Genomic DNA, 22,734 nt, shown 5'->3' with positions numbered 1-22,734 from the left:
TCTCTGGAACTGAGGTTTACATCTGGCGAATAAATACAAAGGAAAGGAGACTTGCCTTGGGGCCGGCCTGAGATTTAAATCCTCACTCCTCACTATACTCACTAAGTCTCACGAGTTAAGTGGGGGAGTCTTGGGTTGGCCTTCCAGATGCGGGCTGGCCGAGGAACAACCCACTTCTGGATTGTCCTTGGGGCTCAGGTGTTTCCGCCCTTTGGAAGCTGGGGAATTGGTCTAGGAGAAGACCACCCGCCAGCTCTTCTCACACGTGGTTCTCCCCCCTGGTTTTGCAGTTCTCAAAGAAATAAGTTTAAATAAGGTGAGTTAAATAAAGCTGCCCATTTTATAACTCAGTTCTCTGTGTCTGGTCTTGTTATTCAAGGAGTTGGTCAGCAAACATATATATACCAGATATGAAGAAATGTTGCATACTGTATATACAAGGAAGTGTAAGAAAAGGGCAGACTGAATGCAAAACTGACTCATCAGTTTCTGCCTTCAGCTAGAGCTGCTGTGGCTGATTCATTTCCGGTTATCTACCATAAAATACCAAAGAAAGTAAAGCAAACTAACATGAAAGGCAACCTCAAGTTTTCAAAGCAGACATCATCAAGAACACCTTTACTATCTCGAGTATTTTTCATGTCTGTGCAGTTGAGAAAGGGACTTTAGAATGACAGCAATCCATCTGTTGTTTTGTGTTTTGGTTTTCCTGAATCTCTCCATTTACTGCTATTTTTATGACCAAAATACGTTGCCAGATATTGGAAATGAACAGTTTATTGAAGAATGTCTCAGAGTGCACAATAATTTCCGATCCAGTGTGACTCCACCAGCCAGCAACATGAAACGAATGGTAAGGGAATCTGTCTTTTAACTGTTGAAATATCAAACTGTTTTTGTTTGTTTCTTGCAGGTTTATAACTGCTTAGAAATTTTTCTATAGAAATCCCACCATAACTAGATTGTGGAGCAAACTAGCTGCTGGTTGTAATGTTGGGTAAGCATCATTTTGTGCATGGAGCCCTATCATACCCTGTTTCTTGATGTAGAATAATCAAAGTGTAACTTAAGAGGCCATGCCTCCACATTCTTTCTAAGGAATGTTTGTTTACATGCATTTTTGTTTAAATGGGGATATGTGTCTCAAATGCATTTATATTCTTCTTATTCCTGCACATCACATACCACTCTTGATGAATGTCACAGTGTACCTTGAGACAGATTAATGGAATTTCAGTGCCGCCTGATAGCAAAATTCAGATAGATATATAAAATATCCTGTACAGTGTTAATGACTTTTTTGCCATAATGAGTCAGAGTCTGAAGTGATTGGTGCCTTTTTACCGATAATATTTATCCAGAATTGGGAGCTTAGTGTAGGCAGTGGTGTATTAAAATACAGAACCAATAACCACAGACTCAAACAGGAACAATGATTTCATTTTAAAAAATCCCAACAGTGGTATAGCTTTTACTCTATGCAAGTGCTTCCCTTAAAAAGAAGAGTGGGTGGGAGGAGGGGTGGAAGTTCAATTATAAATTTGCCATTAGGAGACATTGTGGACATTTCCCTTTAATATTATTAAACTGTTTTTGAGACAATTCTTTGCAGGATAACGATGACTGTAGGTTGATCCAAAGTATAGGATAAAACATGCAAGAGTCTTTTAAAAAATATGAAAACTATAATTATTTTTGTGAGTCTTTAAGACTAGATATTACAAATTGAAGAATTCAGTACAGTAGAACCAACAAACAATCTCAACACAGTGATCTGGAACTCAGAGGTCTTTTTGCTAGATTGACCTTGTCTCCACTGTAGAAGTGATCAGGACAATTATAGGTTGGTCATGATGATTGCACAGTTCCCATTCCAACATTACTATTCTTTGAGATTTCAATAAATCACTAAGTGTAAGATACTAATTTCAGTATCATTCTGGTGTCCTGAGGCAATATATCTCCAACACTACACAATGTTCAAGGTAACATTCTGTTTTAATGGGAGCAGAGATGGCCCAAGAAGGCCTAACATGATCTTTTCTTCTCTCCAGTAGACTATCCTGGAAGGGCATCTGGCTTTCCTTCCTCATTCCCCCCAAAAAATATTAATTCAGATCTTTGAGAACAATTGTAATGGTGATGGATGATGTGTCTTCAAGTCATTTCTGACTCATGGCAACCCTAAGGTGAACCTTCCAGGGGATTTTCTTGACAAGGTTTAGGGGATGGGGTTGCCATTGCCTTTATCTGAAGCTGAGTGTGACTTGCTGACAGCCACTCAGTATGTTTCCATGGCCAAATGGGTATTTGACTCCTGGATCCCTTGGGACTGAAAGAACAAAGCAAAATGTGTGTTTGTTTAATCTTGATTGCACATAAGCATAGTAGGTAAGACCACATGCCTACAGAGACTGCATATCCATGCTGGGGACTTTCATTACAATTTCCAGGGTTTTTTAAGCATGGTTGGATATGTAAGGGATTTAATTCTTCTTTGTTCTTTTAAAATCCTAGAATATCCTATAAAAGGATAACAACTTGTTATTACTTTTTTGTAGAGCTGGGACCATGATCTAGCAAAGACTGCGAAGGCCTGGGCAAAAATGTGCCAATTCCGACATAATCCTGACCTGAAAATATTGGGGAAGGTTCACCCCAACTTTACAGCAGTAGGAGAAAATATTTGGGCAGGTTCTCTTTGGCTTTTTAATGTGACTGTAGCCCTCACTAACTGGTACCGTGAAGTCCAGCATTATGACTACAACACCCAAAGCTGTAGTTATGTATGTGGACATTACACTCAGGTAAGCCACTACTGATGTCTCAAGAGTCAGTGTATTGTGGTTTTTAACAAGTGTGTTGAGACAAAGATCCTGCTTGAGATGCAGCCCTAGTCTGCTTTCAAAGGAGACTCTAGTTCTTAATTCATCTGTCAAACATTAATATTGTATATTTGTCTTTAAATCGATTCTTTATAACACAGACTTTGTTCCATGATTGTTAATTATATACAAGCAACACCCACAAACACTACAGCAGCCATCCTAAATACAGCAGAAGTTCCAATTAAGTCTTCCCGAAAAGTGAATCATCATGAAATATTCCAATTTCGTTTCAGATGGTCTGGGCAACAAGCTACAAAATTGGCTGTGCTGTTCACTTCTGTCCAGCAGTAAAATATTTTAATTATCCCAACGCTGCACTTTTCATTTGTAACTATGGACCTGGGTAAGCTTTTTGATTTGCTATTTGTGTAAGAATTTCTCTCAGGAAGGCCCTTCTCCTGTTGCTTCTGAAACTTAGCATTTGGCTTCTGTGCATTCTTTCTTGGAAGTGGAGAAAAGTGCAACAATGCTTACACTAAGGACTGTGAAATTTCAGAGACCACCTGTGGTAGAGACAGATATTTAGATATTGTCTGGTTCTCCCTTCCTTACCTAAATTGATAGCCTCAGGGACTACATCAACTTCATCGTCCCATCGTCTATCTTTCCTGAATTTTTATTTTACTCCTGGATGGCTTTAAGGATGACAAAAATGGACCTAGGGCTCACAGGTTGGTCTTTGCCACTTCTGCTCTAGATGGAGCTTCCATTAAAAAAGTTTCTTGTCCTTTTGATTCCAGATGGTCTTTGCTTCTTAAACACCACTGTTCCACATGTATCTCCAACAATGCTTAAGGTCTATTTATTTCATAGGGTCAAAACAGACATTAAAGGAAATGTATATACCCTATGATTAATGTTTCCTCTCCCACAATAGGCTTTTGGATTTCCCTGTTATTAGCCTTCTAAATTAAGCTAGTATTTACCTTCCAATTACAAATCACAAAGCAATGCATAATAAATGCAATATAAATAGATGAGGTAAATTAAACTTGATGACAGTCCTCTTTAAACCCATGGCTTCCAATATACACAGAGTTGATATCATACCTTTGTTAATCCTTCAGATATATCTGAGCTCTGCTCCAAAGTGCTGTAGTTCTCCAGGCTGTCTACTTCTTACTGTGTGTGAAATGCTTCATTGCTTTAGGGCTGTAGTAAAGTTCAACTTGTTAGCACTTAAAATGAGAGACCAAAGCCATGGTGGGGAATAGGCAACCCTCCAGTTATTGGCAGACTCTGTCATCAGCCTCAATATAGCCAATGGCCAGGGATTGTGGGTACTGCAATTCAATACCTGGAAGAGCTACTCCTTGTGTAAGTGAAGGGTGTCTGTCATTGCAAACTCAGCAAGCAATTGTAGTGTTTTAGAAATTGTACAATAGATAGCAATGAGATCCTGAAATCTTGGGCCAATATGAAATGCATATAATTGGCAATTAGCTAGGAACACTAGTGAATGTAGTAGTTCTAGTCTTAATTTTTAAGGGAAAGGGTATTAATCATTGCTTTAATGCTCAGGAGAATCATGTTGTGATGTTTTGGCTTCACAAATTATTCCTTCTTTTTAGTGTTTACATTTTCACTACAGGTTACTACAATTTCAGTTAGAATGGTTTGAATAAAACTGGAACAGAAACCTATAATTCACCCTCTGTTCCTTTTCTTTCCATGCAGTGGGAATTATCCAACAAAACCATATAAAACAGGAGCAGCATGCAGTGAATGTAATGGGGAACCATGTATAGACAGACTTTGCGGTAAGTAGAGGAACTAGTCTCATTCTGTCAATAACAGGAAACACAGCTATGAGTTTAAAGTTTTTACAAGCTAGCATTTAGTTGTATTATACTGTTTTAAATATTATGGTAACATCGCACTGTAAACTCACATACTCAATTTACCTGTACCATACATTTCACCTCTTATGGCTCACGTTGGGACATCCTCTGTTCAAATCTAGTTATTAGTGCTGGATAAAGAGGTAGTTGGAACATTGCAGTCTCTCAATCCATAGCAGTTGACTCTGATTGTAAAAATCGGCAAAAGGCTTGCCTTTTTAACAGGAGAAGTAGTCTTGGTAGAATTACATTGCCTTTCAATTGCCATTACAGTATATATTTGGTTAGTTTTTCAGATATTGTTTTGATTATAAGCCACTGTCAATCTGATATATAGAGTAAGAAATGATGTTTTGTGCCTTCAAATTGTTTCTAACTAATGGCGACCTTAAGCCAACCCTATCATGAGATTTTCTTGGCAAGATTGGTTCAGAGGTTTACTTTTGCCTTCTTTCTGAGGCTGAGAATGGGTCACTTGCCCAAGTTCACATGGGTTTCCATGGCTGAGTGGGAATTTGAACCCTGTTCTTCAGATTCAGGACCCGGACAAACAGGCCAAAATAAAGCTGCTTCAGGTCATTTTGGAGGTATGCTTTTTAAACAAAAAGCCAGAAGCTGTGCCATAGCTGCACTCCAGTACTTAGGACTGGAGCATGGCTTTGGCACCGCTTCTGGCTTCTTAGGACGCATGTAGCATTTAAACAGCATACCTCCAAAGTGACCCGAAGCAGCTTTATTTTGGCCTGTCTGTTCAGACCCTCAAACAACTTCACCACACTGGCTCTCAAGGAATTATTTGGAAGGAATAGTAACAATTATAACAACTGCAACAGCACTGCTAGGATGTGGACTGGAGGCTATCTTACCATACTGCTCAGTTGACACTGAACTTTCTCTCTGGATGGGAAATATCATATAGATAAAAATGTAAAAGCTTTTTCTTGTAAGTGAGCCAGAACTAAGAGCTAGGAACTGGGAACACCTTGCAGTTTCCTGGCAGCAGGCACTTTCTAGCCAAATGCGATTTATGCTATGCTTTAGAGCAGTGGAGACAATTTGCTTGCAAGAATTGTCTTGCACCAATTAATTTTTCACAAATACTCTGCTGGTAACAGTGCTACAAAGGTCTCTCTGCTGTTTGAACCAGTAGCTCCTCAGCATTTGTTACAAATACATCTAAGGCTTGAGATGAATTATTTGCAGTTCTTGCAGAGGATAGATCCAGCAGCTGGTCTTTTGCATAGAATCCATCCTTCATAAGGCATACAATGTCTTTTGTACACCTATTTTTCAAAGTGGACCCATTCCCCAAATTCCCAGTTTATCCCCACATATCAAGAAAAGGAAGAAAAGGGCAGGAAGGAGGATATTGCAGTATCATTGACAGAAAGATTTTGCCTCACCAAGCCAGATACTCAATTTGCTTATTTCATTGCTGCATTTGAGAAAAATATATTCTGCTCAGCTCAGGAATGACCAAGTGCTTAAATTTGGGGAGGACAAATACACTTCTTCAAATGGTCACTTCTAGACTGAGGGGATACCAGTACAGTCAATTAAACCATACTCTGGAAGACTGCTCTTGAGATTTTGTTGGACTTTAGCTCTCATCAACTCTAGCCCTGAAGGGATGCATCCAGGACTGTTGATCAGAGTTGGTTACAGGAAGCACAACAGCTCCACTGACCACCAATGTGATTCCAGGCACAAGGTGTGGATAGTGACCCACCTACTATATGACTTGGGCTTTAGAATGATTCATATGTTTAAGTCTAATAATCCAGGAAGTCTGAAACTTGCTCTGCTCTCTTGTGATATTATTAAAGTCATATGCTATCAATGGTACTCCACTTGCAAATAATACACTTTTCATTTTTAGGTAAAGCCTGGAAAGATCCAGTCTGTGATCAGTACTGCATCACTGTACTAATATTGAGGCCATCTTTACTTTTAGTGATATTTGCCACAGTCTTATTTGTGAAGCAACGTTATCCCAACATGTATTTACATAAGTGATCTAGCAACAAAAATAAAACTGAAACAAAAGTCTGACAAACAGATGAAGAATTACTGAAACCAGCTAGTATCTGGTATTAGCTGATTAAAGTCAAGATGTTTGCACTCCTAAGTCACATAAAGTTGTTTTTCAAACGCTGAAAAAAAGATACAGGAAACAAAAGGGACTTCCTTTTTTGCTTTAGTGACAAATATATGAATTACAAGATGCCTTCAAACTGAAATTGAAGAAATGGTGTACTACTATTCTAAAGATGAATAAAATCCAAAGTCTGTGTTATTACACCCACTTATGTGCCTACTCTGTCAATTTCTGCACCACAAAAACATCGGTGCTGAATTACTTCAGCATTTTAAATATATGTCTCCCAAATACACATAACATTCAGGATAAATAAAAAAACAAGGTCCAGAAATACCAAATATATAAAAATAGTTTATGTAATATTGATAGACTTAGTATAAACCTATTTGTATTCGGAAAAACAGTTAAACTTCTATTAAGAAACCTCTGCCTACCTACAGATTATCAGTGGGCCACTCCCAACAAATACAATAATAATGCAAGGTATGTGTCGACAATATTCACATCCTGTACATACTCTTCAGTGTCGTCCTGTGTATGCTATTAACGTATATATGAATGACTTTTAGGTGCCAGCTTATTCAAATGGACACTGTAAATCTGCAGACATGGTTGATATTGATTCAGAGCGCAACAAAAGAGACTGACACTCTTACTTTATGCAGACACTGAAACTGGTGGTTGTTTTTTAAAATTTGCCTACGTTTTCATAATGTTTTTTTAATATTGCTGCAAAATGACACCAGAAAAGATCTAGTTATCACCATCCTTTGAGAAACAGCTGGTACATATAACTTCAAGATGGTTTCTTTTTCTTTTTCTTTTATCTGCTGCAATTTTTAGCTTACTTCTTCGACTGGAAGTGCTCCCAGCTTCTTCTTCTTTGCCTTTTTCACTTTTTCTTAATTGTTCATACAATTTTTGTTTCAGAGGAGCTATGAAATAAGAAGATATTACTATATGTTATACATTGTATGACTAATGTTTTAGTACCCAAACATTTCGCAAACATCAAGGTAGGCCCAGTAGAAACATGACAATCAAGCATGCCATAAAAACTCTACAAACTTTTGTGACCAAGTACAGTCAGCCCTTCTTGTTACACGGATTTTTATACACGGATTCAAGCACACGGTTTGAAATGTTTCAAAAAAAAGTTTAAATTTCAAATATCAAACTTGATTTTCCATTTTTTTCATAAGGGACACAATTTTGCTATGTCATTATTTAATGGGACTTGAGCATGACAAGATTTTGTTAATCCAAGGGGGGACTTGGAACCATAGCCCAGGTATAACAAGGGTCCACTGTATTAAAATATATGAGGATGTGTTGCCCACCCAGAAGTTCTGGATCCAGCTACCATCAGAGTCATCCAACAGAATCAATGCCACAGATGAGCTACTCCCAAATGTCTAGAGAACCAGTAAACTAATGTCATGTTCCAAATCCAAGGAATCCTGGTAATTTACAATTCAAAAATATATGATGCAGCAACCCAGGCAAGCCAGGTAATCCCTCACAGTTCAAGTTATTTTTTTAGAAGTATATATTAGATCAAGCCAGAGTGAATAGGACTGAAATGTTGGATCCTACTTCATTTCTGCTGACTAACACATTCTGATAGAGTTTCTTAGATCAATTCAAATGCAGCCCACAACTCTAACCTTTCTGCTGTTCTGGAGAGTTCCCAACTGCCCATAATAACAAGGGGTTGTGCATGTGAGAATTAATAACTATGGCCTATACAGACAGGCCAAAAAATAAAGTGTTTCAGGTCACTTGGAGGTATGGTGTTTCAATGATGCATGCGTCCTAAGAGTCTGGAAGCTGAACCAAAGCTGCACCCCAGTCCTAGGACTGGAGCGTGGCTTTGGAGCGCTTCTGGACTCTTAGGATGCATGTATCATTTAAACAGCATATTTGCAAGTGGACTTGAAGCAGCTTTATTTTGGCCTGTCTGTATCAGGCCTATTTTCCTCCTCCATTCTGCCATGCACTCTCCTTTTCTTGGCTCACAAGCCTCCTATGAGTAGGAGATGATACTCCACCAAAAAGAGGTTCTGTGATCCAGCCCAGTTATGCCAATCTGAATAATGAGCAAACTGGTTATCCTGTTTTTATCTCATATAGTAACACATAACCTTGACGTTGCCAAGAGCAAAAGAACATAAATGGCTTTTTGGAGAACCAAATAGCCTTGAAAAGCAGTTTTGATATGCATCAGTGGCGGGGTACAGACCGCCGCTTTGCCGCGGTCTGCCGCCGCCGCCAAGTAGGTCCGCGGGGGAGCCGGAGGTCTTCCGACGGCCCGACTCCCGCGGACCGAAAAAAGAAGCTCCAAAATGGAGCTTCTTTTCAAGTCGCGTTTGCGACGTAGCGAGGGCCGAGGGCGCGCTCGCTACGTCACAAGCGGCGCGACACTCTGGACGCTGTGCATCCAGTACGCAAAGATGCGCCGGCCATGTAGAAGGGCCGGCGCCATCTTGCGGACGGAGTCCGTACTAGGCACAGGGGCTCTATAAGGACGCCCCTTTTTTAAAAGGGGACGCCTCCGGACGTTCCCAAAGGGCTGTAGAAAGCCCCATGTGTATCTACAAGGAATCTAGATGCTGTATCTTGACAGCAGATTGATTAACTCAATACTTGTTAGTTAAATACTATTTACTACTTTGAAGATTTCAAAGAGCTTTCATTATGTAGACTAACCTTTCTATGTTTTTATATTTATGAATTAGTTTCTGAGGCAGATTCAAGTTAGCAAACAAGACTGTTCCGATAAACCACATTACACTGTTAAAATTTCTCATGTTTAACTATATTTATAGCAAAAAATATGGATTATCCGGTTGTTTCATAATCATAGACTGACTAGTACTGGAGCCAGACAACCTAGAAACAGATGTATACATAAAATAAGACACAAATATTGTTTAGTAATGCTAGATGTTGTCACAAGTTTATTATGCTTGAATTAAGAACATTAAAATGTTAGGCTTTGGCAGTGGCAAAAATACAAAAAGTAATTTCTGAACTGAGGCTTAAAATAAAAGACAGCGAGGGCCAAAACTTACCTTTCTTCTGTTTTACAGCTGGTTTTTTCCTTAGGGGGAATAAAAGCTTTGTTCCTTCCGCTTGTCTTGTTGCTGACGTGCCAGCTTGGTTTGCCTAAAGGTGTGTTCAAAAGTGAAACATCTCAGGATCAACATACAAAATAGATGTGAGGTCTTAAAGTAGAAATGGATCATGTAGCCTCCATTGTTTTTACTGAAGCTCCCCACATTCTGTACCATTCCATGCTGGCGGGCTAGAGCTGCTAGGACTCTAGTACAAACATTTGGAGGCATGGATCCAATCAATGTTTTAAGGTAACTTCAAAAGACAAAATAATTTATTACCTTTATCTCTTCTACTCTCTTAGCTTCTTTTGACTTTCCTTTCAAGAAATATTCACCACTTGCCAATTCTTTATCGATCTGAAAATAATGATTAGGTTAGAAATGTTCTACACCGTAGAATGTTGCCATATCTCTCATTTAGAACCAATTAAATAAATTTAAAAATCAGAAAGACAAAGCCACTTCAGAAATATACTGTGGCAATTCTGTAGTGAAGTTAAACAAATGTAATAAAAACTACAACAAATTGTCCAAAGAAAAAAAGGTATGACATACATAAGGATGCTTGCTTCATGTACTTAAATAACCTAGCAAGCTTGTTTAGGAGGGTAGCAAGTACTTTTTTGTAAATTTTCTCCATCGCTTCGCACGTGATGAGCTTTATCTTCTAGCACCACGCACGACTTATACACATTCTGAAGGCCTAAGATGAAGCAGGAGGACTTAACTCTATATAATATTTACTCACATTGGTTTTATAGAACATCACTGCCGGAATTACAATCTGATGCCGTGTCACTATCCATTTCCCCCACTAACCCATTGAAGATTCGCCATCGCACGCCGTGGTCCTGAGAGCAAAGACAAGGCGCGCTACCTGATGCTCTTACTCTGAGCTGCAATTCTGATATATATGAGCGTTATCTGTGTCCATTATGATACTCCAGTATGATGAATGCCCGCCCTTTACGTTATTATATTTAGGACAGTCTCCACTCTTTCCCTTTATAAGCGGAAAGCATGCCGTTGCCAAAGCAGGTTATAATCTATTCCTTACCACTATGCGCATTGTGATTATCATATGTTAAATATTCAATAACGTTACAAAAACCTTGACCTATGTCATCAGATTATGGTGAGGACGGGAGATGACTGCACGGCTGCATCTATAGCAGAAAAATTCCCGTTTCAACACATAACTTGATACTTGCTGAGCGGCATATAATTGTTCTTGGAATTTTCTGGCGAACCTTGCTTGATGCCTGTGTAATATCTTCCATACTTCCTTCTTTTTTCCACTATTTTTTCTTTCTTCTAGCACATCTTGCTTTAGAGTAGCTAGTGGTCCAACTACCTACAGTTCCCAAACCTTCTGACCATACGCCCTGTTGCCCCTCCTTCTTTTTTTTTCTTCTCTGGCCCCACTTTCACCACGGTTGCGTGTGTGGAATTTCCACGCCCCCTGGGCGCATTTACCACGTCCTCAGCCCCACCGCCTATTCGCGGTCTGTTCTGCCAACTGCCATGTAGTATTAAGGTGCCTCGCGGCTCCGCCCTTCTATTAGTATCGCTGTGCCTCACTGAAACAGGATTTGCGAGCAACACGCCCCATACGGACGACTTGAACCAGAATGGGGCGTGCCCGCGATTCGCCTTGTACATTTTTTTTTTTCTGCCCTGACCATCATTTGGCCAGCACCCCACTGCCACCCCATATCCTTGTGACATCCGCTCAAAACTTTCCCCTTTATGCGGATGTAGGGCACGTCTTGCAGGCATTAGTTCGCCTGTGTGTCTTTTTCTTTCCTTCCGTCTATCTCTTCCCATCTCCTTCTCTCCCTTCTTGTTGTATTCCGTGTGTTCTTGTCATCTTCCTCCTGTTGTCCCCTCAGCTCCTCCTCACTATCCTATCTTCTCCCTTTCGCCCCCACCTCTCACTCTCTCTTTTATTTTCATCTCATCACTTCTATCGCACCATCCTCTTCCCTCGCTGGTCCAGGGCTACCTCAACACGCCATCACCGCACACACACCCTTAGACCCCACTAGAACCAAGTGCTTCGGATTACGTCCCATATCCCTCCTATACGCTAGAGCACAACTGTGCATACAAGAGGGGTGCTTTGTCGCAGAGGAGGTCTTTGGTGCGGGGTCCGTGTGCGTGTTGAGGGCAGCCCGTCCCGCCTCGCCTTTTTCGAGGAGGGCTCACCGGACCTATGTGCCATGGCAAGGGGGGCACTATTTCATCTATCCGCAAGGCTGTGTGCGAAGTCGAGGCATAGACATGAGTTGGCCCTGTTTGTGTAACAAAGGACCGTACTTAGCGTCGTGGTCTTGCAAATGCTATGCCTGATTGGAAGTGGGCACCTATGTGGTTTCCTACCGATAGGCACTAACGATTTCCCGGCACAACTTCGGCACCGACAAGGGCCCATGCATGTCTGTGGTCTTGCAAGACGCGCATGCTCGGTCCGCTTGGGATCCCAGTGCGTGACAGTGTTTTTCTTTCCCCCCACCACTGGCACATAGGGGTTTGCCCACGTGGTCTTGCAAATGCTACCCCGCTCCCCCTGTCTTTGGATTTACCGTCGTGGAAATGTAGTTTGCAAGAGCAAAAACAAGGGACTGCCTGTGATCTTGCAAATGCTATGCTGCTGGGAGTGGGAAGTGTTCTGTAGGAATTGGGGGGGGGGGGGTTGTTTGGCCAGCAAAAGAAAGAGAATGTACATTTCAGCCTTCTGTCTGAATATGCCAAAGTCCTCCATTTTGAGCATGCCTAAGAAAATGCATTTATATTAAAATTTTAAAAAAAATATCAATTTTAATGTCGTCCATTTTTAAAAAACATGTCCTACATTGAAAATGTGCCCTACATTTGTCCTATTTGTCCAGTGTGGAGGTCCTGCCTTATGGCAACCCTAATAAGCATGGGCCATGGCAGGTGAAGAATTGACAAACTGGATATTCTACAGTGCAGATGCAAGCCAAAGGCTCTTGAAGGTCTCTCTACGCATAGGGTAGCCTCAAGTCAAAAAGACTTCATGGCAAATAACAACCTGTGGACCCTCCAGATCATGTACTACGACTCCTTCATTTAACCACGTCTTAATGCTGGGACGCTGGCGGAAATCCAATCATCTGAAGGGTCACAGCTTATCCATCCCTACATCAGCTCAAAAGAACAAAAACAGTTAATCACCATGATTTAATATGAGTCTGGTATAAAAAAAATTGTTATTTCCTTTCAGATTTTAAATGATAAAGAATTAGTAACATAATAATTCTTGCTTGTTCCAGTTTTTGGGATCCTTTGTTAGGTTAAAAGTACACCAAAATATCCTTTACAATGTAGTCTTTTCTTTGTCCCCTTCCCTCTTTTTTGGCAATGTCTCTATAACTACACGCAACTCATGGGCAACCACTTTTATCTTTATTAATTTCAAAAACCTTCTAGGCGTGTCTAGCAAAAATTAAAGGATTTAACAGACCTGACTCTCTGGTTGGGAGGGGGAAGGGAGTATATCTTTTTGACATTCTTCTTTCTTGGTTCCTTCTTTTGTTCAAATATTGTGTTGAACTTGGCAAAAAAGTTCCCAGTTGTGCTCTTAATTCCGGATCTTTGACAAATCCCCTTAATCATCAGGGTCTTCAACAAACATACAACACAAAGAGGCCAAGAAATTAGTTGAGAACATACATACTAGTATTCAACTCTTTCTGTTATTCATTTAGGCAGAGAGGGGGAAAATCAAAAGATTATAATACCAGATATAAAATAACTAATAATAATATAATTAATAATAAATAATATAAGATAATATAATAGATAATAATAATAGTAATATTACCTTTAATGCAGTGTGGCAACAATCTGATTTATTGAACACATGTGCATCCTGTTCTTTTAATACTTTTCAGTAAGGTCAAAGATATGTAGATCTGCCTGCCTCAATCCAGGCAGAAAACACATTCTTTGATTTTGTTTCTGAATTATTGTATTTCATGTATTGCAATCCCACACCATTTGCTGGAGTACCCCCACTGAATGCAGCTGGGCTTACTTTTGACTGGATAGTTGGAAGGATGGCTGAGGTCAAAGAAACAAGATGGTACCCAGGTATAAAAAAACTGCTCTGCTCCAAAAGGAATAAGATACCTTGACAAATTACAATAAAATTGCCATACCATTTCATATATGGTCTTAGTGGGTCACTATAGAATGTATAAAGAGTGATTGAGACTAAATCTTGGAGATCTCCTGGTAACAACAATATGCTAAAAGAATGTGGGGATTTAAAGTGGGATCACCAGAGGCAGCGATGAGCAGTGAGATCATCATGGTTAGGTTGCCAGATGCCTCAAATGATAAAATCATTTGGCTAAAAAAAACCCCAAAGTTAAATCTCACATGAAACATCTTATTGTATACCAAGAATCACACTCACTTTGATATTATATATGGGATGAATATTCTTCATTGTATCCAGCACAACTTTCCTAACCTAGGAAAGAAAAAGTTTATTAAAAAAAATAGCTCAACCAATAGAAATAAGATTTGGATCTTCTAGGAGTTCTCTGGATTAACTGCAACAGACTAGCAAGGATTTCTAACTCTCAACTGTTCAGCAACACCAGCACCAAAATGATTCTATCCCACCATCAGAAATTATAATACTGAAATGATGGCAGTTTGGAGATAACACAGAACGGACTTTGGATAGAAGAATATTGCATCTTGCAAAAAGTTATTTCTTTTTACCCAGAGACCTTTGAGGGGGGAGGTATACTCACTCTCTGCATAATTTTGGCCCTCTCTGGGCTGGTTTATAAGGATGCCTTTTCCCTCAAAGAAATGAATTGGAAGTCAAATTCTGGGTCACTTCCTACTGGAAAAAAATACTTCTCCTGGGCCCTCACCTGTTTTAGAAGTACAACAGACCGACACTGTAATCCTGCCAATGCATGAGCACTATCATCAGGCAATCTATTCATTATCTTATTATTAAATGGCATGCTATGAAATGATTGGGCAATATTGAGATTATTATAGCACTGCACCAATAAAAGTAAGAGGTGTAGGAAGATAGTTCCTGGTCTGTTATCATGGTTGGACATTCTCTCACCTTCTGTAATGTTATTGTAGGGGCTTGTATGCTGGATGAGAGATAAAAGCTGTAGATTATATTGTATCATAGGCATAAAATAAAGTGGAGCAAACTGATTCTACAAGTAACTCCAAAGTGTTCCCTTCAATAGAAAAGACATCTTACCTCTTTTAAACCATTAAAAGGTCCAAGAGCTGAAACTGTGTTCCCCTGAACCAAGATGTAGCAGTTTGTCAGTAGTTCTAGAGCCTACATCAAAAGATAGGGTATTTCATGATTCAACTCTCACAAATAGAATTTTTTGTTATTAATAATAATAATAATAATAATAATAATAATAATAATAATTTTTTACCCCAAGACTAAAACCCATAAAGCCATTTTAACACATTAAAATCATCCAACATAAAATTTAAAATATACCAATTTAAAATTCATAGTTTAAAATCAAGTAGGCCTGCTGGAAGAGATAGGTCTTTAATACTTTTTAAAATTCAGACAAAATATGTAGCTGTCTAATCTCTTTGGCAGGTCATTCTAGGGACAGCTGATGAAAAGCTCCTCTGGTTGCCAGTCTAGTCCTGGCTGGCTGAAACAAATGTCTCCCAGAGGATCCCAGTGGATGGAGCAAATTATATGGGAGGAGGCAGTAGGTAACATGGACTGTGGTGGAAATTCCTTGTTGAAATAAAAAAACTATAGAAAGATGGAGTCACCTTTGTCAGCCAGAGAGATGGTTTTTTAAATAAAGGCTTGGAGTTTAGGGAAAACTAGAGCAAAGGAATAATGAGTGCGTCTTGACCTAGATGGAAGCTGGCACCAGTAAAAAGACATAACATAATGTACTGAGATAAGGACATTCAGAAGCAAGGTTAGGAGGAAAGCCACTGAATTCCTACAGGAGGGGGTAAGGAGTGATGATGCAGTTTTAATATATGCATGTATTTCTGTTCTGATTGTAAGAATTCTGTATGTTTAAATTGTAATTAGCCAATCAGGTGTATTGAAGAAGCTTCTTTGTCTTGAATAATATAAAAAGAGCCATTTTGTCATGTTCGGGGCCTCAGCTTTTGGAACTTGAATTCCACTGAGTTCATTGTTTTCCGTTGTCGACAATTGGAAATAAACTTATGGATTTTCAATTACTAGGTCCTCTTGCCAATCCTATTGCTCTGCCAATCCTAGAAATTTAAGTTTCCTGAAATTTCTGTTACAGGACCAAAACTAAACAGGGCTTTAAATGTAAAATAACCAACAGTTTGTACTTTGCCTGGAAGCTAACTGGCAACCAGGTGAGAGATTCTAATATTGGTGTGATATGTTCATTCCTATATATACCAATGATCAATCTGGCTGCCATGTTTTAACAGAAGTTTCTGAATTTAGTACAGAGGTAGCCCAATGTACGATGCATTGCAAAAGTCCAACCTTGAGGTTGCCAGTGTGTCCACTACCATCTCTATGTCTTCCAATTCTAGGAAGCGACACAGATGGTGTATCAGGCAAACTGATAATAAGCACTCCTGACCACTGGCATCTATCTAGGCTGAAATTTGGAGAGACAGATCCAAGAGCACTCCCAAGCTAACAACACAGTCTTTGGAGGTAGGGGTAACCCCATCCAGAACTGAATTACACAACCCCAACTCCAGATTAGGAACCTTAATAGTAAGCACCTGTCTTGTCTGGATTCAGCTTCGTTTTTCCTAATCCAACCCATTACATCCTCCAGGCATTTATTCAAATGAGACACACTATCCTTAGCTGAGGCTAATTTGGAAGGCATGGAAAAATATATTTGGGTGTCAACAACATAGTCAACAAGCTTGACCCACTTGAGAATACTTTCGATGAACTCACTGAGTAAACACATATATAACTTGATTGTAACAATATGAGACACACCTTGAGAGTAGATCCATTGGGACCAAGAAGCCTCTGTCGTCTTTTTATAAATCGTTCTCTGTTTCTCACCAGGGACGCTATTTTAATGATGTCACAGGCAACATCATCTTCAAGGATGCGTACAGCCTGAACAGAAAATCAGAGAACAAGTCAAGTTAAACTAGACCCAAGTGCAGGCTGGATCATTAATAAAATAACTTTTTTCATTCTGATACACTATTCTTTAAAAAGATTTTAAACTGAAGTTTGCCATTTAAGCTAAGTAACATTTCTGATAAAAACCCTGTATCTTAGATCTTTACAGATCTTAACAAGACCAAATGGAAACAACATTCAGGACAGCTTAATAGGGATATGGGGTAGAATCACAACAATCACTGAACAAACCTGTTCAAATGGAACACTTCTTGCTAAAAGCTTTATTAAGTCTCTGGCTCTGATGATTATAAAGGGATCAAAGGTCTTCTTTGTTGTGCTGACAGTCATGCTTCCTTCAATTAAATCTAAAGCTGCCTTTATGTGCTGAAACACAAAGAAGCAAATAACAGTCTACACAGAAACACAACTGGTTTCAAACAACATCAAAGCTTTATATGCTGAAAAAGATTTACAAACAGAATATATCATGAATACCAAGAGAAGAAACAAAACTTTTTGTCAACATATACAAATGTAACTTGCAAAGTTTTAATACAACTTTAAATTAAGAAAACTTGTAGAACTAGTGCATTGCTGGGTACCTGCTGAAGCCCTCCAGCACAAGGCCCACCACTAATGTCTCCAACCTTCTGATTCTTCTTTTCGCTACCTCACCATATGCCCCCTCTGAACAAGTGGGCAAATAAAAGAAACAGCAACCTCCAAGGCCCTTGTCCTTCCCCTTCGACCCAGATGGGGAATCCAAACTGGACCCAAATTGGACCCAGATGGAATCAAGCATATAATGGCAACAGTGACCACTCATTGAGAACATCTTCCCAAGGACCTGCTTGACTCAGAATGAAAGACTCAAGCTAAATACAATTTTGCCTGTGAAACTGTCCATCAACTTCACACATCACATTATTATTATTATTATTATTAACCTTTATTTATGAAGCGCTGTAAATTTACACAGCGCTGTACATGCAATCTTTTTAGTTAGACGGTTCCCTGCCCTCAGGCTTACAATCTAACTGTCTGGCTTCTAAAGCTGTGTTAAATGTATGCTATATCTGAACATTGTAGAAAACACTACAATAAAAGAGCAATTCCCTCTTTTAAGCAGAATATTACAATTACAAGTCGAAGGCTTTCATGGCTGGCATCCATTGTTTTTGTGGGTTTTTCGGGCTTTGTGGCCATGTTCCAGAAGAATTTATTCCTGCCATTTTGCAAGCATCTGTGGCTGGCATCTTCACAGAAATGTAACTGAAGATGCCAGCCACAGATGCTGGCGAAACATCAGGAATAAACTCTTCTAGAACATGGCCCATAGCCTGTAAAACCCACAAAAAACTATAGATACAGTGGTAGTTTCAAAATACTCTATCCAGCAATATGCCAAATGGTACTACTCATCCTTCCCTCCCAGGAAGTCTTGGTAAACAGAAAGCTTAATGGAAGTATAGTACAATAGTCATACATGTTCATTCAGTGCTTTCTGCACTAATGGCCAGCATTCTTTCAAGTATGCTTCTCTGTACTTTGGGAAGAGCGTGGCAAAGCTGCTTTCTTCCAGAAGCCCTCTAGGATTATCTTCTCTTGTAAAGGCTGGCTCTTTCCATCCATCAGGAACAGTAAGAAGTTCAGATTCATCTACTGTTAACAAAAAATATACATATTTATATTAGAATAGTTTTTTTTCCTCATTAAAAAATGGTTGGTCTGGGAACAGAGACATGAAAGACATAGGAAGGGACCAAAACAAACAACTGTATGATGAGGTTTGATGCCAGGAAATTGACAAGACACCTCTCTAGGAAGCTCTAGGTTGTCCAGTGCAAGAAGAAGAGCCCTCCCTCCAATCCATCTGCCTTGGTCCAGGCCTCAGAGGGAGAGAAGAGCCCCTGGACCTCATCCCCTTCCCCACCACCATTCCCTTCTCCTTTTGTGTTGTGTCTTTTAGATTGTAAGCCTGAGGGCAGGGAACTGTCTGATTAAAAATCATAATTGTAAGCCGCTCTGAGAGCCTTTAGGGCTGAAGGGTGGGGTATAAATACCACAAATAAATATAAATAAATAATAATAAACTCTGTGGTCAACGTCCGACAGACACTGACCATAGAACTGCACTGGAGCAGCTACAAATGCCTAGTGGAGTATTCTCTCTAGGTCTTTCAGTGTACTTTTTACTCTTGACCATAGAGTTGCACCGGAGGACCTAAATATTCCTAGAGGGAACATATTAATCAAATCCATGAATAATCAAATCAGCAAATATGGAGGGATGAGTGTGCTTTATTTCCCATATGCAAACCTTGATTCTGCCCTTTTATATAAGGGACACCATTTAATGGCACTTAAGCATTCCTGAGGCTGAGAGAGTGTGACTTGCCCATGGCCACCCAGTGGCTTTTCCTTTCATTATGAAAGCCAACCTATTATTTCTCCCCTTAAGAAACCAAGCCAAATTTCACAGAATCAGTTCAAGACCATATATATATATATATAGTGCTATGCTGCCACTTTTAACTGTGGGATCCTGGGATTTGTAGTTTTGGGTGAGGATGCTGAACACCCCCTCCATAAACTCCAAATCCCAGGGTTCCCTAAAATGTGAAGCTGGAGGATAAAGTGGGATGATAACGCTATAAATAGGGGAAACCAAGGCTGGAGGATGGGGTCCTTTGAGGATGACTTTGAGAGACCCACCTTTGCTCGCCTTCTTGACTTTGGGGCCCCTCTTTCGTCCTCCCTCCCTCTCTGGGGCTTCCATGCTGCTCTAAGGTTTAACCCCTGAACCGGAAGCCGGAAGTTGTTCTCCTTTGACAAAGATCGCATAGATCTAGAAATAGAAGAGGGGTGGCACTAAGTTTAAACCTGAGACAGGGAAATGGAGGCAAAGAGAATCTCTCTAGATCTGCATCCACACTGCAGAAAATAACCCAGTTTAACTACTCTGGCTCAGTGCTAGGGAATCCTGGGAGTTGTAGTTCATTGACAGAAAATGCTCACAAAACTACAGCTCCTATAATTCCCTAGCGTTGAGCCGGGGAAGTTAAAGCAGTGTCATCAACCTGGGTTTATGGCTGCACTTGCTGCCTTAGGTGAAGAAGATACTCTTCAACTTCCAAATAAAAAGAATTGCAGATAGGAAATGCCTCAAGAAAAATCGCGATGCGGAATGTGTGTCTATATTTTCCTAGCTCTGTGGTTTCCAGGCGCATGCGTCCTAGAGTGCAGCAATGCATTCTGGGTCTTGGAGTTTTTAGCATGTCTCCTGCTGCAGGCAAAGGACATCATTGTTGTTTCTTCAATATGCATCTGATTGTTACAGTCATAATCTTGCAAATTAATTGAGTATTGCTCTGATAGTCTTTTGGCTGAAGAGTGGGGTATAAATAAATAATTAACACACATATATATATATATATTTAATATTGATAATTAGTTCAATATTGTGGAGCTTCTTTTGAAATGGTTGGGGTTTTGTTTGTTTTCCTTCTCTTATGACTTCCTTAAATTAGTCTGGAGGGTGAGACATAGATACTTATATTTAACTACTTCTTTATTTGATAATGTAATCCTTCAGTGTTTTATGCTTTCTTATTTTAAATTGAGATCTTGAATATTAGTAACTTGAGATATTTTATTGTTTGACCATTTGCTTTTCTAGTTTATTTCCAACTGTGTTTTTTTTTAATTTATTTTTTTTTGGTAGAAGTTTATTAGTTCTTCCCATTCTTCTTTTCCTACTTTTTCTGAAGATGTATTGTTTAATGAACGTGTTAACGTGTCTTGTTTGCATTCGTTAAAAAAATTTCTTGCCTATTATACTAGAGGCACCCCTACTATCAGACAAGCTGATGCCACCATTTCAGGCAGCAGATATGAAATTGTTTAATATGTTTTTAGCCTGGTTAAATGGTTTTGTTTTTTGCTGTAATTAAAACTCATTTTTTGTTGGTGTGTGCCTTCAAGTCATTTCCAATTTATGGAATTTCTTTTGCATTCCCACTGCTTTGGCTTTGGGATGGGCGCTGTAATTGCGTTCATTTCCAAATTGGCCCCACCTTCTTTTCTTTTGAAATTGGGAGACATTCCTCCTGTGTGATAACGTCCTTAGTTTCCACTGGAACTGATTGTAGAATTGTGTGGGTTCTTTAAGCAGGCAAGGACTTTACATGAATATACGATAAACTGATTTCCATCCCATGCATTCCACTCAAAATGCCTTCTGCTCATAATACTTATCCAAGCCTTAGGTCATTTCGTTTCCTCTAAATGGCACCCCTAGGGTTGGTGTCACCCATTGCGGTAACTCATGGTGTCACTCCCCCCCCCATTGACCTCCTCCCATACCACACCAAACAAAAGCCTTATTAGTGCTTTTTTACACAAATGTTACTCGTAAATTGTAATTCCCATATCTCTCTCTGTCTCTCTGGCTTTGCTTAGTGAACGAAGATTCAGGAAGGACTCATCCCGCACTTTGTACAAGCGCGTTGGTGACTAAAAAGGCCAATTTGGGATAAGCAGGTCCGGTTGCAGAAAGCACAGCAGAAAGTCTCCTTGGGTGATGTTTCCTGGTTGTGGTTCTTTCTGTGTTGTCGTTTCTCTTTGAGGCTCGTTCTGCGTGAGCTTTCGAAGATGGCTGCAGCGTCATGGATAGTGCGTCTCCATGCCTCCCGATGCGAGGCCAGGGAGGACCATTGTTGGTGATCTATCTGGCCAAGCCTGAGATGTTGTTTCAGGGAGTCCTTGTATCTCTTCTTTGGGGTGCCCCTCTTACGCTGACCCGTGGCGAGTTCACTGTAGAATACTATTTTGGGGAGGCAATGGTCCTTCATCCTAGAAACATGTTTCTAGGATATTTCTAGAATTCCCATATACTACTGAATGTAATGCTAATAGTTGTGACATAAACAACTAGCAAAATTAAAATTATACCTTCAGATTAAAATATCATATGCACAATCTAAATGGATACATAGTGAAGGTTTGGTTAAAATGTGATGTTTTTTAAAGAAAATTAAAAAAGAATAAACAATTTCAAAAATGGGGAAACTATTTTTTTTTCAAATTTAAAATTTTGAATGTCGACATTTTAATTTTTAAAAATTCTGGAGCCTCTCCTTTCTCCTCCCACTGAGGTTCACTCTTAAAGCATTTTAAAGGGAAGCAGAGGAATGTCACAGGCCATTTCTGCCAAAAGGTAGGGGTCTGAGGAGAAGTGGTGTCATTCCCTCTTAGGGTGTCACCCAGTGTGATCCATACCCCCCGCACCCCCTAGTGACTCCACTTTGTCCTCTGTTTGTGTTGTGTTTAAAGCCAGTCCTCTATGTCCACAGATTTTTCATCAACAGATTCAACCATCTATGTAAGGGACAGCATTTCACTGTGCCATTATATTTAATGGGACTTGAGCATCCATGGATTCTATGATCCATTTTGTGTGTAGGGGGGGTGTCCTGGAATCAAACCCCAGCAGATACCAAGGGCCCACTGTACTTTATCACTTCTAGATTCTTTATTTTGTATTATTATATATTTAGTCACAATTTTCTCTTTTAACTGACAAGCATTTCTCACATGTTCAGAAGAGGCTTTTTTCATCTTTAGTCAGAAAGCTCTC

At 39.6% G+C, this 22,734-nt stretch overlaps 2 protein-coding genes across 2 annotated transcripts in view; one reads left to right on the top strand and one right to left on the bottom strand.

Moving 5' to 3' along the window:
- The window catches only part of KRR1 (KRR1 small subunit processome component homolog), a 23,539-nt gene extending 3,590 nt beyond the window's left edge, over nucleotides 1-19,949 (bottom strand). The window contains exons 1-9 of the mRNA XM_042470569.1: nucleotides 19,812-19,949; nucleotides 18,583-18,758; nucleotides 17,346-17,480; nucleotides 16,959-17,084; nucleotides 15,219-15,302; nucleotides 14,394-14,450; nucleotides 13,433-13,594; nucleotides 10,229-10,306; nucleotide 5,487 (exon numbers count right to left, since the gene is read on the bottom strand). Of these exons, the coding sequence (XP_042326503.1) occupies nucleotide 5,487; nucleotides 10,229-10,306; nucleotides 13,433-13,594; nucleotides 14,394-14,450; nucleotides 15,219-15,302; nucleotides 16,959-17,084; nucleotides 17,346-17,480; nucleotides 18,583-18,758; nucleotides 19,812-19,875 (883 nt within the window). The 5' untranslated portion in view covers nucleotides 19,876-19,949. The remainder of the gene's footprint in view (nucleotides 1-5,486; nucleotides 5,488-10,228; nucleotides 10,307-13,432; nucleotides 13,595-14,393; nucleotides 14,451-15,218; nucleotides 15,303-16,958; nucleotides 17,085-17,345; nucleotides 17,481-18,582; nucleotides 18,759-19,811) is intronic.
- Nucleotides 565-7,029, top strand: GLIPR1 (GLI pathogenesis related 1). The gene is made up of 5 exons (XM_042470568.1): nucleotides 565-853; nucleotides 2,562-2,807; nucleotides 3,122-3,231; nucleotides 4,566-4,648; nucleotides 6,609-7,029. The coding sequence occupies exons 1-5, from the start codon at nucleotides 671-673 to the stop codon at nucleotides 6,743-6,745; spliced, it is 759 nt and encodes a 252-aa protein (XP_042326502.1). The 5' UTR covers nucleotides 565-670; the 3' UTR covers nucleotides 6,746-7,029.
- Nucleotides 19,950-22,734: the final 2,785 nt, after the last annotated feature.

This window comes from Sceloporus undulatus, chromosome 5, assembly GCF_019175285.1.
Source record: "Sceloporus undulatus isolate JIND9_A2432 ecotype Alabama chromosome 5, SceUnd_v1.1, whole genome shotgun sequence".
NCBI classification, from domain to species: Eukaryota; Metazoa; Chordata; class Lepidosauria; order Squamata; family Phrynosomatidae; genus Sceloporus; species Sceloporus undulatus.
This window is presented reverse-complemented; position numbering and strand designations above follow the sequence as displayed.